The following is a 13,680-nucleotide window of genomic DNA, read 5'->3' as shown; positions in this document are numbered from 1 at the left end:
GCCCCCATTACCCCCGTTGCCCCAACTGTCCCCGTTACCCCCATTGTCCCCTCTTGTCCCCATTGTCCCTTATTGTCCCCAACGCCCCCATTGTCCCCAACGCCCCCATTACCCCAATTGTCCCAATTGTCTCCATTGTCCCCGTTGTCCCCAATTGTCCCCTCTTGTTCCCAACACCCCCATTACCCCAATTGTCCCCATTGTCCCCAACACCCCCATTATCCCCAATGTCCCCAACGCCCCCATTACCCCCATTCCCCCCATTGTCCCCTCTTGTCCCCAATTGTCCCTTATTGTCCCCAAGGCCCCCATTGTCCCCAATGCCCCCATTACCCCAATTGTCCCCATTGCCCCCAAACCCCCGTTACCCCCAATGTCCCCATTACCCCTGTTACCCCCAACGTCCCCAACACCCCCATTCCCCCCACTGTCCCCAATTGTCCCTTACTGTCCCCAACCCCCCTTGTGTCCCCCCCCCTCCCCGCAGGGCGACTCCGGCGGCCCCCTGGCGTGCCGGGTGGGCGACTCGTGGCTGCTGGCGGGGGTGGTGAGCTGGGGGGAGGCGTGCGGGCTCCCCGGCCGCCCCGGCGTCTACACCCGCGCCGCCGCCCACGCCGCCTGGATCGCCGCCACCGTCCCCGAGGCCACCCTGCGTCACCCGGCCCTCCCCCGCGGCCCCGAGGACGAGGACGCCGAGTGCCACCCGCCCGCCTGGGCCCGCCCGGTGACGCCGCCCGACGGCGGCGGTGGACTCGGCGGGGACGTCGGCGCCGGCGCCGCTGGGCTCCGCTGGTCAGCGACGGTGGTGGTAATCGGGGTGGGGGTGGGGGTGGTGTGGGGGGGGTGAGAGGGGGGTTGGGGGGCGGGGCGGGGTGGCACCCGAAAATGGGTGGTGGCACCCAACGATGGGTGGTGGCACCCAAAACGGTGTGAAGAACCTCGTGTGGCACCCAAAAATGGGTGGTGGCACCCAAAAATGGGTGGTGGCACCCAAAATGGGTGGTGGCACCCAAAATGGCTCCAAAAACCTCATGGTGGCACCCAAAATGGCACGAGGAACCCTGTGGTGGCACCCAACGATGGGTGGTGGCACCCGAAATGTGAGGAACCTCGTGGTGGCACCCAAAATGGCTTCAAGAACCTCGTGGTGGCACCCAACGATGGGTGGTGGCACCCGAAATGGCATCAAGAACCTAGTGTGGCACCCAACGATGGGTGGTGGCACCCAAAATGGTGTAAGGAGCCTCGTGGTGGCACCCATGAAGGACCTCAGCACCCAAGAAGACCCCAAGCAGCCACGATGGACCCCAGCACCCATGAAGGACCAGGGCACCCATGATGGACTTAGGGCACCCATGAAGACCCCCAGCACCCATGATGGACCCCAGCACCCAAAAGGGCTCCAGGAACCCCATGGTGGCATCCACGAAGTCCCCCAGCACCCATGGTGGCTCACAGCACCCAAAATGGCTCCAGGAACCCCCGTGGTGGCACCCATGAAGGACCTCAGCACCCAGGAAGACCCCAAGCACCCACGATGGCTCACAGCACCCATGAAGGACCAGGGCACCCATGATGGACCCGAGCACCCAAAATGGGTCCAGGAACCCCCGTGGTGGCACCCATGAAGGATCTCAGCACCCAAAATGGCTCTTGACACCCATGAAGGACCAGGGCACCCATGATGGATCAGGGCACCCATGATAAACCACAGCACCCATGATGGACCTCAGCACCCAAGAGGGCTCCAGGAACCCCATGGTGACACCCATGAAGGACCTCAGCACCCATGAAGACCCCCCAGCACCCATGAAGGACCCCAGCACCCATGGTGGCTCACAGCACCCAAAATGGCTCCAGGAACCCCCGTGGTGGCACCCATGAAGGACCTCAGCACCCAGGAAGTTCCCCAGCACCCATGATGGACCCCAGCACCCACGAAGGACCAGGGCACCCATGATGGACTTAGGGCACCCATGAAGACCCCCAGCACCCATGAAGGACCCCAGCACCCAAGATGGCTCCAGGAACCCCTGTGGTGGCACCCATGAAGGACCTCAGCACCCAAGAAGTCCCCCAGCACCCAGGAAGCCCCCCCAGCACCCACGGTGCCCCCCCAGCACCCACGATAAACCACAGCACCCCCCCCCCATCCCCCACCCCAAATAAACCACGCCAGCACCCAATAAACCACCTCCAGCCTTTATTCACGGGTGGGGGGGGGCAGCACCCACGGGTGCGGGACGGCACCCATGGGTGGTGGGGGGGAGGGGGGGGGCAGCGCCCCATCACTTCTTGGCCAGCTTGGCCTGCTTGTGCTTCGGCGGCGCCCACCGCAGGCAGATGGAGTCCACTGGGCGGGGGGGGGGGAAACGGGGCACAAAATTAGGGTGCTGATGGGTGAGGGGAGCACCCATGGGTGCTGGGGGGTGGGGCACCCACCGGTGATGGGCGGCTTCTTGTACTGGGCGCTCTTGAGGTGCTCCTCGACCAGCTTGGGGGTGACGCAGATGACGTGCTGCCCCTTCCAGTACTTGACCATGTTGAGGGACTGCAGGGTGCTGATGATGTCGGTCTGGGTGATGCTGGTCATCTGGCTGGGGGGGGGGCGGGGGGTTACTGGGAGCACTGGGAGGGGGTTTGAGGGGGTTTTGGGGGGGCTTTGGGGGGTTCTTGGGGTGGTGGTGTTGGGCTAAGGGTGGTTTAGAGGTGCTGGGAGGTTACTGGGAGGACTGGGAGGGGTTACTGGGAGCACTGGGAGCTACTGGGAGGGGTTACTGGGAGGACTGGGACCTACTGGGAGCACTGGGAGGGGGTACTGGGAGCACTGGGAGGGGGTTTGAGGGGGTTTTGGGGGGGCTTTGGGGGTTGTTGGGGTGGTGGTGATGGGCTAGGGGTGGTTTAGAGGTGCTGGGAGGTTACTGGGAGGACTGGGAGGGGTTACTGGGAGCACTGGGAGCTACGGGGAGGGGTTACTGGGAGGACTGGGAGCTACTGGGAGGGGTTACTGGGAGGACTGGGAGCTACTGGGAGGGGGGTTTGGGGGGGGACTTTGGGGAGGTGGTAGTGGTTTAGAGGTTCTGGGAGTTACTGGGGAGGTTACTGGGAGCACTGGGAGGGGTGCAGGACCTCCAGCAACACCCACAGCCCAAGTTACCGGGGGTTACTGGTCATACTGGGAGCCTACTGGTCATACTGGGAGCTCTCTGGGGCCCACCTGAGCTCCTTGATGGTGAGGGAAGCCCCCCAGGACCTCCAGCAGCACCCACGGCTCAAGTTACTGGGGGTTACTGGAGATACTGGGAGCTTAGCGATCTTACTGGGAGCTTAGTGGTCATACCGGGAGCTTACTGGTCTTACTGGGAGCTTACTGGTGCCCACCTGAGGTCTTTAATGGTGAGGGAAGCCCCCCAGGACCTCCAGCAGCACCGAGTTACTGGTGGCGTCAACGGAATCCCTTGGGGGTGGTGGAACCCAAGTCAACTGGGACCTTACTGGGAGCTTACTGGTCTTACTGGGACCTTACTGGTGCCCACCTGAGGTCCTTAATGGTGAGGGGAGCCCCCCAGGCCCTCCAGCAGCACCCAAGGGCCCGAGTTACCGGTGGGGGTCAACGGAATCCCTTGGGGGTGGTGGAACCCGAGGTGACCGGGACCTTACTGGTGATACTGGGAGCATACTGGGAGCGTACTGGTGCCCACCTGAGCTCCTTAATGGTGAGGGGAGCCCCCCAGGACCTCCAGCAGCACCCAAGGGCCCAAATTACCAGTGGGGGGTCAACGGAATCCCTTGGGAGTGGTGGAACCCGACTCGACCGGGACCTTACTGGTCTTACTGGTCATACTGGGAGCATACTGGGAGCATACTGGGAGCGTACTGGTGGCCACCTGAGCTCCTTGATGGAGAAGGAAGCCTCCCAGGCCCTCCAGCAGCACCCAAGGGCCCAAATTACCAGTGGGGGGTCAACGGAATCCCTTGCGGGCGGTGGAACCCGAGTCGACCGGGACCTTACTGGTGATACTGGGAGCATACTGGGAGCGTACTGGTGCCCACCTGAGGTCCTTGATGGACAGCGTCCCCCGGAAGTCGCGCAGGATCTCCAGCAGCACCCAGGACCAGTAGCTGCGGTAGCTCAGCTTGCCCAGGTCCGAGAGGGGCTTCTCGGGGGAGCCCACGGTGCTCTCCAGCTTGGACAGCTCGTAGCCTTGGGGGGAGGGGCGGGGGGGGAGGGGGGGGGCACCCATGGGACCTCGGCGTCCCCAAATCGTCCCCAGGGCGTCCCCGGGGTGCCACTCACTGAAGGCGATGAGGAACTTGCCGTAGCCGCGGCGCTGGTAGGGCGGCAGGGTGAGGATGCACGCCACGTTGTTGCCGTCGGGCGACTCCTTCTCCTTGGGGGGGGAGGGGGGGGAATTGTCACCCATGGGTGGCACCCGGTGGCACCCCGGGGTGCGGGGGGGTTACCTTGGAGAAGTAGCCGACGATGTGGGCGCCCTGGCGGTCCACCTCGGTGAGGAGGTAGAAGACGAAGGGCTCGACGTCGAAGTAGAGGGTCTTGTGGTCCAGGAAGAGCTTGGCCAGCAGGCAGAGGTTCTGGCAGTAGATCTGGGAGGGAAACGGCATCGCGTGACGTCACGCGAGGTCACGTGACGTCACGTCGCGACATGGGACGTCACGCGGCGGCCTGGTGGCCCTCCCGTGTCCCCCACGGGTCAAGGTTTGGTAGAGGTTGGCCAACGAGAGGGGGTTGCGGTGGGTTGACCTGATGTCCCGTGTCGTCCCGTGTCGTGACATGTCATCACATGTCGTGACATGTCATCATGTGTCATGGTATGTCACCGTATGTCATGACACGTCACGTGTCACCTCCGTGTCCCCATGGGTCATGGTTTGGTAGAGGTTGGCCAACGAGAGGGGGTTGTCATGGGTAGACCCGGTGTCCCGTGTCGTTATGTGTCATCACATGTCATGACATGTCCCCATGTGTCATGATATGTCACTTTATGTCATGACATGTCACGTGTCATCACGTGTCACCTCCATGTCCCCATGGGTCATGGTCTGGTAGAGGTTGGCCAATGAGAAGGGGGGTTGCGGTGGGTTGAACTGATGTCCCGTGTTGTCACGTGTCGTGACATGTCATCACGTGTCATGATATGTCATCGCGTGTCATGACATATCATCGCATGTCATGAGATGTCACTGTCTGTCATGACATGTCACGTGTCACCTCCACGTCCCCTCCTGCGTCCCCACGGGTCAAGGTTTGGTAGAGGTTGGCCAATGAGAAGGGGTTGTCATGGGTAGACCTGGTGTCCCGTGTCGTTACGTGTCATTGCATGTCATGACATGTCCCCATGTGTCATGATATGTCACTCTATGTCATGACATGTCACGTGTCATCACGTGTCACCTCCGTGTCCCCTCCTGTGTCCCCATGGGTCATGGTTTGGTAGAGGTTGGCCAACGAGAGGGGGTTGTGGTGGGTAGACCTGGTGTCCTGTGTCGTCACGTGTCATGACACGTCATTACATGTCACCACACGTTGTGACATGTCACTACATGTCACGACATGTCACGTGTCACCTCCATGTCCCCTCCTGTGTCCCCGCGGGTCACGTTCTGGTAGAGGTTGGCCAATGACAGGGGGTTGTCATGGGTACACCTGGCGTCCCGTGTCACGACGTGTCCCCGCGTGTCGCGACGTGTCATCGCATGTCATTGCATGTCACGACGTGTCCCCGCGTGTCCCCCCTCCCCCCTCCGTACCTTGTGGTCCTTGCCGTCCACCTCGTAGACGGAGATGTTGCTCTTGCGGTAGATCTCGCGCCCCGGCGGCTGCCGCCACTGGCACTGGCCCTGGGGACGGGGACACACGTGTCACCCCCGTGTCCCCACACGTCCCCACGCGTGTCACACGTGTGTCACACATGTCACACGCGTGTCACCAGCCCCACAGGAGCCGGAGGTGCCCCTGAGGCCACGCTCGGAGATCCAAGGCTTGGGCCACCTCCAGCTCTACATATGCGTGTCCCTACATGTGTCACACGTGTCCCTACATGTCCCCAAACATGTCACACGCGTGTCACACGTGTCCCTAAGCGTGTCACACGCGTGTCACCAACCCCACAGAAGCCATAGGTGTCCTTAGACCTCGTAAACCTAGGGTAACGCTCGGAGATCCAAGGCTTGGGCCACCCCACACCCTAGGTGTCCCTGTCCCTACGTGTCCCCACGTGTCCCTACATGTCCCCACGTATCACACGTGTCCCCAAGCGTGTCACACGTGTGTCACCAACCCCATAGAAGCCGTAGATGCCCTTGGGCTTCAAGAACCTGAGGCAACGCTCAGAGATCCAAGGCTTGGGCCACCTCCAGCTCTACATATGCGTGTCCCCACGCGTCCCTACATGTCCCCACGTGTCACCCGCATGTCACACGTGTCCCCAAGCGTGTCACACGCATGTCACCAACCCCATAGAAGCCGTAGGTGCCCCTGGGCTTCAAGAACCTGAGGCAACGCTTGGAGATCCAAGGCTTGGGCCACCTCCAGCTCTACGTATGCGTGTCCCCACGTGTCCCCACATGTCCCTAAGCGTGTCACACGCGTGTCACCAACCCCATAGAAGCCGTAGGTGTCCTTAGACCTCGTAAACCTAGGGTAACGCTCGGAGATCCAAGGCTTGGGCCACCCCACACCCTACGTGTCCCTGTCCCTACGTGTCCCCATGTGTCCCCACATGTCCCCACACGTGTCACACGCGTGTCACACGTGTCCCTAAGTGTGTCACCAACCCCATAGAACCTATAGGTGCCCCTGGGCTTCAAGAACCTGAGGTAACGCTCGGAGATCCAAGGCTTGGGCCACCTCCAGCTCTACATATGCGTGTCCCCACGCGTCCCCACGTGTCACACACGTGTCACACGTGTCCCTAAGCGTGTCACACGCGTGTCACCAACCCGATAGAAGCCATAGGTGCCCCTGGGCTTCAAGAACCTGAGGTAACGTTTGGAGATCCAAGGCTTGGGCCACCCCACACCCTACGTGTCCGTGTCCCCACGTGTCCCCACGTGTCCCCACGTGTCCCCACGTGTCACACACGTGTCACATGTGTCCCTAAGCGTGTCACCCGCGTGTCACCAACCCGATAGAACCTCCAGGTGCCCTTGGACCTCGTGAACCTGAGGTAACGCTCGGAGATCCAAGGCTTGGGCCACCTCCAGCTCTACATATGTGTGTCCCTACATGTGTCACACGTGTCCCTATGTGTCCCCAAACGTGTCACACGCGTGTCACACGTGTCCCCAAGCGTGTCACACGCGTGTCACCAACCCCATAGAACCTCCAGGTGCCCTTGGACCTCGTGAACCTGAGGTAACGCTCGGAGATCCAAGGCTTGGGCCACCTCCAGCTCTACATATGCGTGTCCCCACGCGTCCCTACGTGTCCCCACGTGTCACCCGCGTGTCACACGCGTCCCCACGCGCATCCCCCGCGCCACGCACCAGGTGCAGGCGGTAGGTGCGCTCGTACTTCATGTACTTGAGGCAGTACTCGCAGATCCAGAGCTTGGGCTGCTTGCCGTAGTCCTCGGGGAAGGGCGAGAAGTACCAGGCGTCGATCTCGAAGTGCCCGATGTGGATCTTGTCCACGTACTTCACCTTCGTGATCTGCGAGGTTTCGGGGCGAAAAAGCCCGGTTTTGGGTCCGTCCCCACCCCGGCGGGGGGACGGGGAGGGGGTGCCCGCCGCGGGTTTTTTTTTTGGGGGGGAATCGCCCCGGTTTGGGGGGCCCGGCTCACCGCCTCGTGCTCCTTCTCCAGCGCGGCCGTGGTGGGATCCATCTCGGCGTAGGTCTGCGGTGGCCGCCCAGTAACTCCCAGGGCCTCCCAGTAACTCCCAGTGCCTCCCAGTAACTCCCAGTAACACCCAACGTATCCTCCAGGGCCTACCAGTAACTCCCAGTACCTCCCAGTAACACCCAATGTATCCTCCAGGGTCTCCCAGAAACTCCCAGTAACTCCCAGGGCCCCCCAGAGTATCCTCCAGGGCCTCCCAGTAACTTCCAGTGCCTCCCAGTAACACCCAGGGCCCCCCAGATATCCTCCAGGGTCTCCCAAGAACTCCCAGTAACTCCCAGGGCCCCCCAGAGTACCCTCCAGGACCTCCCAGTAACTCCCAGTGCCTCCCAGTAACACCCAGGGCCCCCAGAGTACCATCCAGGGCCTCCCAGTAACTCCCAGTGCCTCCCAGTAGCACCCAGACCCCCCCAGACTACCCTCCAAGGTCTCCCAGTAACTCCCAGTGCCTCCCAGAGTACTCTCCAGGGTCTCCCAGTAATGCCCAGGACCCCTCAGAGTATCCTCCAGGGCCTCCCAGTAACTCCCAGTGCCTCCCAGTAACTCCCAGTAACACCCAGCGCATCCTCCAGGGTCTCCCAGTAACTCCCAGTGCCTCCCAGAGTACCCTCCAGGGTCTCCCAGTAACTCCCAGTAACGCCCAGGGCGCCCCAGACTATCCTCCAGGGCCTCCCAGTAACTCCCAGTAACACCCAACGTATCCTCCAGGGCCTCCCAGTAACACCCAGCGCATCCTCCAGGGCCTCCCAGTCCCTCCCAGTGCCTCCCAGTCCCCCCCCAATCCCCTCCCAGTCCCTCCCAGTGCCCCCCAGTCCCCCCTCAATGCCTCCTAACCCCATCCCAGTGCCTCCCAGCGCCTCCCAGTCCCTCCCAGTGCCCCCCAGTGCCCCCCAATCCCCTCCCAGTCCCCTCCCAGTCCCCCCCAATCCCCTCCCAGTCCCTCCCAGTGCCCCCCAATCCCCTCCCAGTCCCCCCCAATCCCCTCCCAGTGCCCCCCAATCCCCTCCCAGTGCCCTCCCAGTGCCCCCCCAGCGCCCACCTTCTGCACGTGGTTGATCTCATCGTGCTTGCGCTTCTGGTTGCGGGTGATCTTGCGCTCGGGCTGCTCGGGGAGCTCGCCCAGGAACTGCTCGGCGCTCTTCTGCACCGCCTCCTTCAGCGTCTTGCTCAGCGCCAGCCGGTTGCGGTCCACCCACTCGTCCAGCCGCCGGTTAACTGGGAGGCACTGGGGGTCACTGGGAGCCACTGGGGGGCTCCGGGGGGCTCCTAGGGGGTTACTGGGAGCTACTGGGGGGCTACTGGGGGGATTCCGGGGGGTTTTAGGGAGCCCCAGGAGGGTCCTAGGAGCTCCAGGGGGTTACTGGGAGGCACCGGGAGGATACTGGGAGCACTGGGAGGTCACTGGGAAGCACTGGGAGGTTGCTAGGGGGTTACTGGGGATTACTGGGAGGTTACTGGGGGTTACTGGGAGCCCTACGGTGTTACTGAGAGCCCTGGGGGGTTACTGGGAGGTTACTGGGAGGCACTGGGAGGTTACTGGGAGCACTGGGAGGTCACTGGTAAGCACTGGGAGGTTACTGGGAGGCGCTGGGAGGTTTCTAGGGGGTTACTGGGGCGTTACTGCGAGGCACTGGGGGGTTACTGGGAGGTTACTGGGGATTACTGAGAGCCCTGGGGGGTTACTGGGAGGTACTGGGAGGATACTGGAAGCACTGGAAGGTCACTGGGAAGCACTGAGAGGTTGCTAGGGGGTTACTGAGGCGTTACTGGGAGGCACTGGGGGGTTACTGGGAGGTTACTGGGGATTACTGAGAGCCCTGGGGGGTTACTGGGAAGTACTGGGAGGATACTGGGAGCACTGGGAGGTCACTGGGAAGCACTGGGAGGTTGCTAGGGGGTTACTGGGGTGTTACTGGGAGGCACTGGGGGGTTACTGGGAGGTTATTGGGGGGTTACTGAGAGCCCTGGGGGGTTACTGGGAGCGACTGGGAGGTGCTGGGAAGGTTACTGGGGGTTACTGGGAGCCCTGGGGGGTTACTGAGAGCCCCAGGAGGTTACTGGGAGGCACTGGGGGGTTACTGGGAGCCTCCTGAGGGGGTTACTGGGAGGTAACTGGTGTGTACTGGTGTTACTGGGATGTTACTGGGAGGTACTGGGGTGTTACTGGGAGGCACTGGGAGGTACTGGGAGATTGCTCCTGGCTTTCTGGCGACCCTGGGGGGCTACTGGGAGCCCTGGGGGCTTACTGGGAGCCCCGGGGGCTTACTGGTGGTTACTGGGGGTTACTGGGAGCCCCGTGGGGGTGTGGCCGGGCCGGGCCCGGGGGTTACTGGTTTGTACTGGTCTGTACTGGTGTGTACTGGGGACTCACAGCCCACGTAGTGCACGTAGAACTCCTCCCGCGCCTCCTGCTCGTTGAGCCGCGACTGGATCACCTCCGCCGAGTCTGGGGGGGGGGAAACCAGTAAGGGGGGGGCACTGGGACCAGTTAGGGGCTGGGAGCGGGGCTGGGACCAGTTCGGGACTGGGAGCGGGGCTGGGACCAGTTAGGGGCTGGGAGCGGGGCTGGGACCAGTTCGGGACTGGGAGCGGGGCTGGGACCAGTTTGGGACTGGGAGCGGGGCCGGGACCAGTTTGGGACTGGGACCAGTTCGGGACTGGGAGCGGGACTGGGACCACTTTCGGACTGGGACCAGTTTGGGATTGGGACTGGGATCAGTTTGGGACTGGGATGGGGACCGGTTTGGGACTGGGAGCAGGACTGGGACCAGTTTGGGACTGGGACCAGTTTGGGACTGGGACTGGGACCGGTTTGGGACTGGGAGCACCACTGGGACCAGTTTGGGACTGGGAGCACCACTGGGACCAGTTTGGGACTGGGAGTGGGACTGGGACCAGTTTGGGACTGGGACCGGGACTGGGACCACTTTTGGACTGGGACCAGTTTGGGATTGGGACTGGGATCAGTTTGGGACTGGTAGCGGGACTGGGACCAGTTTGGGACTGGGAGCGGGACCAGTTTGGGACTGGGACCAGTTTGGGATTGGGAGCGGGACTGGGACCACTTTCGGACTGGGACCGGTTTGGGATTGGGACTGGGACCAGTTTGGGACTGGGACTGGGATGGGGACCGGTTTGGGACTGGGAGCGGGACTGGGGCTGGGAGCGGGGCTGGGAACGGAACCAGTTTGGGACTGGGAGCGGGAGCAGTTTGGGACTGGGACCAGTTCGGGATTGGGAGCAGGACTGGGACCACTTTCGGACTGGGACCAGTTTGGGACTGGGAGTGGGACCAGTTTGGGACTGGGACTGGGATGGGGACCAGTTTGGGACTGGGAGCGGGGCTGGGGCTGGGAGCGGGGCTGGGAACGGAACCAGTTTGGGACTGGGAGCGGGAGCAGTTTGGGACTGGGACCAGTTCGGGATTGGGAGCAGGACTGGGACCACTTTCGGACTGGGACCAGTTTGGGACTGGGAGTGGGACCAGTTTGGGACTGGGAGCGGGACCAGTTTGGGACTGGGAGCGGGGCTGGGACCAGTTTGGGACTGGGACCGGGACGACTTTTGGACTGGGACCAGTTTGGGATTGGGACTGGGACCAGTTTGGGGTTGGGACTGGGACCAGTTTGGGACTGGGAGCGGGACTGGGACCGGTTTGGGACTGGGACCAGTTTGGGACTGGGAGCAGGACTGGGACCAGTTTGGGACTGGGAGTGGGACCAGTTTGGGACTGGGAGCGGGACCAGTTTAGGACTGGGAGCGGGGCTGGGACCAGTTTGGGACTGGGACCGGGACGACTTTTGGACTGGGACCAGTTTGGGATTGGGACTGGGACTGGTTTGGGACTGGGAGCGGGACTGGGACCGGTTTGGGACTGGGACCAGTTTGGGACTGGGACTGGGACCAGTTTGGGACTGGGAGCGGGACTGGGACCAGTTTGGGACTGGGATCGGGACTGGGACCACTTTTGGACTGGGACCAGTTTGGGATTGGGACTGGGATCAGTTTGGGACTGGTAGCGGGACTGGGACCAGTTTGGGACTGGGAGCGGGACCAGTTTGGGACTGGGAGCGGGGCTGGGACCAGTTTGGGACTGGGACCAGGATGACTTTTGGACTGGGACCAGTTTGGGACTGGGACCGGGACGACTTTTGGACTGGGACCAGTTTGGGATTGGGACTGGGACCAGTTTGGGATTGGGACTGGGACCAGTTTGAGACTGGGAGCGGGACTGGGACCGGTTTGGGACTGGGACCAGTTTGGGACTGGGAGCAGGACTGGGACCAGTTTGGGACTGGGAGCGGGACCAGTTTGGGACTGGGACCAGTTTGGGATTCGGAGCGGGACTGGGACCAGTTTGGGACTGGGACCAATTTGGGACTGGAACCGGGACCAGTTTGGGACTGGGACTGGGACCAGTTTGGGATGGGGACTGGGAGCGGTTTGGGACTCCAGTGCTCCCAGTCCCACTCTCATACTGGTCCCAGTCCCCCCCCACCCCCTCCCAGTCCCCCTTAGCCCCCCCCATTCCCTTCCCAGTCTCTCCCAGTCCCCTCCCAGTCCCTCCCAGTCCCTCCCAGTCCCCCCCAATCCCCTCCCAGTCCCTCCCAGTCCCCCCCAATCCCCTCCCAGTCCCTCCCAGTCCCCCCCACCCCCTCCCAGTCCCCCCCAATCCCCTCCCAGTCCCTCCCAGTCCCCCCCAATCCCCTCCCAGTCCCCCCCCAGTCCCCCCCAATCCCCTCCCAGTCCCCCCCCACCCCCTCCCAGCCCCTCCCAGTCCCCCCCCACCCCCTCCCAGTCCCCCCCACCCCCTCCCAGTCCTCCCCCACCCCCTCCCAGTCCCCCCCAGTCCCCTCCCAGTCCCTCCCAGTCCCCCCCAGTCCCCCCCCACCCCCTCCCAGTCCCCCTTAGCCCCCCCCATTCCCTTCCCAGTCTCTCCCAGTCCCCCCCCACCCCCTCCCAGCCCCTCCCAGTCCCCCCCCACCCCCTCCCAGTCCCCCCCACCCCCTCCCAGTCCTCCCCCACCCCCTCCCAGTCCCCCCCAGTCCCCTCCCAGTCCCTCCCAGTCCCCCCCCACCCCCTCCCAGTCCCCCTTAGCCCCCCCCATTCCCTTCCCAGTCTCTCCCATTCCCTTCCCAGTCCCCCCCCAGTCCCCCCCAGTCCCCCCCGCCCCCTCCCAGTCCCCCCCCCCCCCCCCAGTGCCCGCGGTGCCCTCACGCCAGCTCCCGTCGGCCCTCCGGCACAGGTAGGTCTCCCCGATCTCCACGGCCACTTCCGCCTCCCGGGCCTGCACCGGCGGCGGCGGCGGCGGGGGCGGGGCCAGCGGCGGCGGGGGCGGGGCCAACGGCGGCGGGGGGGGCGGGGCCGGCGGCGGCGACGAGGGGGCGGGGCCTCGCCCCGGCCCCGCCTCCCCCGGGGGGCTCCGGCCCCGCCCCCCCCCCCCCGCCGCCGCCGCCGCCTCGGCGCTTTCCGGGCCCGCGGCCTGGAGCGGAGCGGGAGCGGCGCCGGGCCCTGCCTCCGCCATCGGGCGCCGCGCCGGAAGTGGCGTCAGCGGAAGCGGGAGGGTTTTAGACAGGGGGAGGAGTCCACGTGACGCGGGGGATGCTGGGAGACGAGGGGGCGGGGCCGGGCGTTGCTAGGAGACGCGGAGGGATTAGAGGGGAGGGGGCGCGCGTTGCTAGGAGACGGAGGAGCGGGGGGAGGCACGTGACGCGCGTTGCTAGGAGACGCGGGGGGGAGAGGGAGGGGCCGCGCGTTGCTAGGAGACGGAGGGGGGCGTGGCCGTGCGTTGCTGGGGGCGGGGCCAGGCGTTGCTAGGTGA

The 13,680-nt window shown here is 63.9% G+C and overlaps 1 protein-coding gene across 1 annotated transcript; it reads right to left on the bottom strand.

The window, feature by feature from the left end:
- Positions 1–2,186: 2,186 nt before the first annotated feature.
- KAT8 (lysine acetyltransferase 8) lies at positions 2,187–13,383 on the bottom strand (the record flags this gene model as incomplete). The annotated part of the gene is made up of 11 exons (XM_083815033.1): positions 2,187–2,353; positions 2,443–2,597; positions 4,054–4,204; positions 4,298–4,391; positions 4,465–4,605; positions 5,770–5,859; positions 7,507–7,671; positions 7,803–7,856; positions 8,899–9,074; positions 10,231–10,305; positions 13,077–13,383. 11 exons carry the CDS (start codon positions 13,381–13,383, stop codon positions 2,289–2,291), a joined length of 1,473 nt encoding a protein of 490 aa, XP_083671159.1. The 3' UTR covers positions 2,187–2,288.
- Positions 13,384–13,680: the final 297 nt, after the last annotated feature.

This window comes from Anser anser (assembly GCF_964211835.1).
Source record: "Anser anser genome assembly, chromosome: 34".
Taxonomy (NCBI): domain Eukaryota; kingdom Metazoa; phylum Chordata; class Aves; order Anseriformes; family Anatidae; genus Anser; species Anser anser.
The sequence above is the reverse complement of the archived record's forward strand: the minus strand, read 5'-3'. Positions and strand labels throughout refer to the sequence as shown.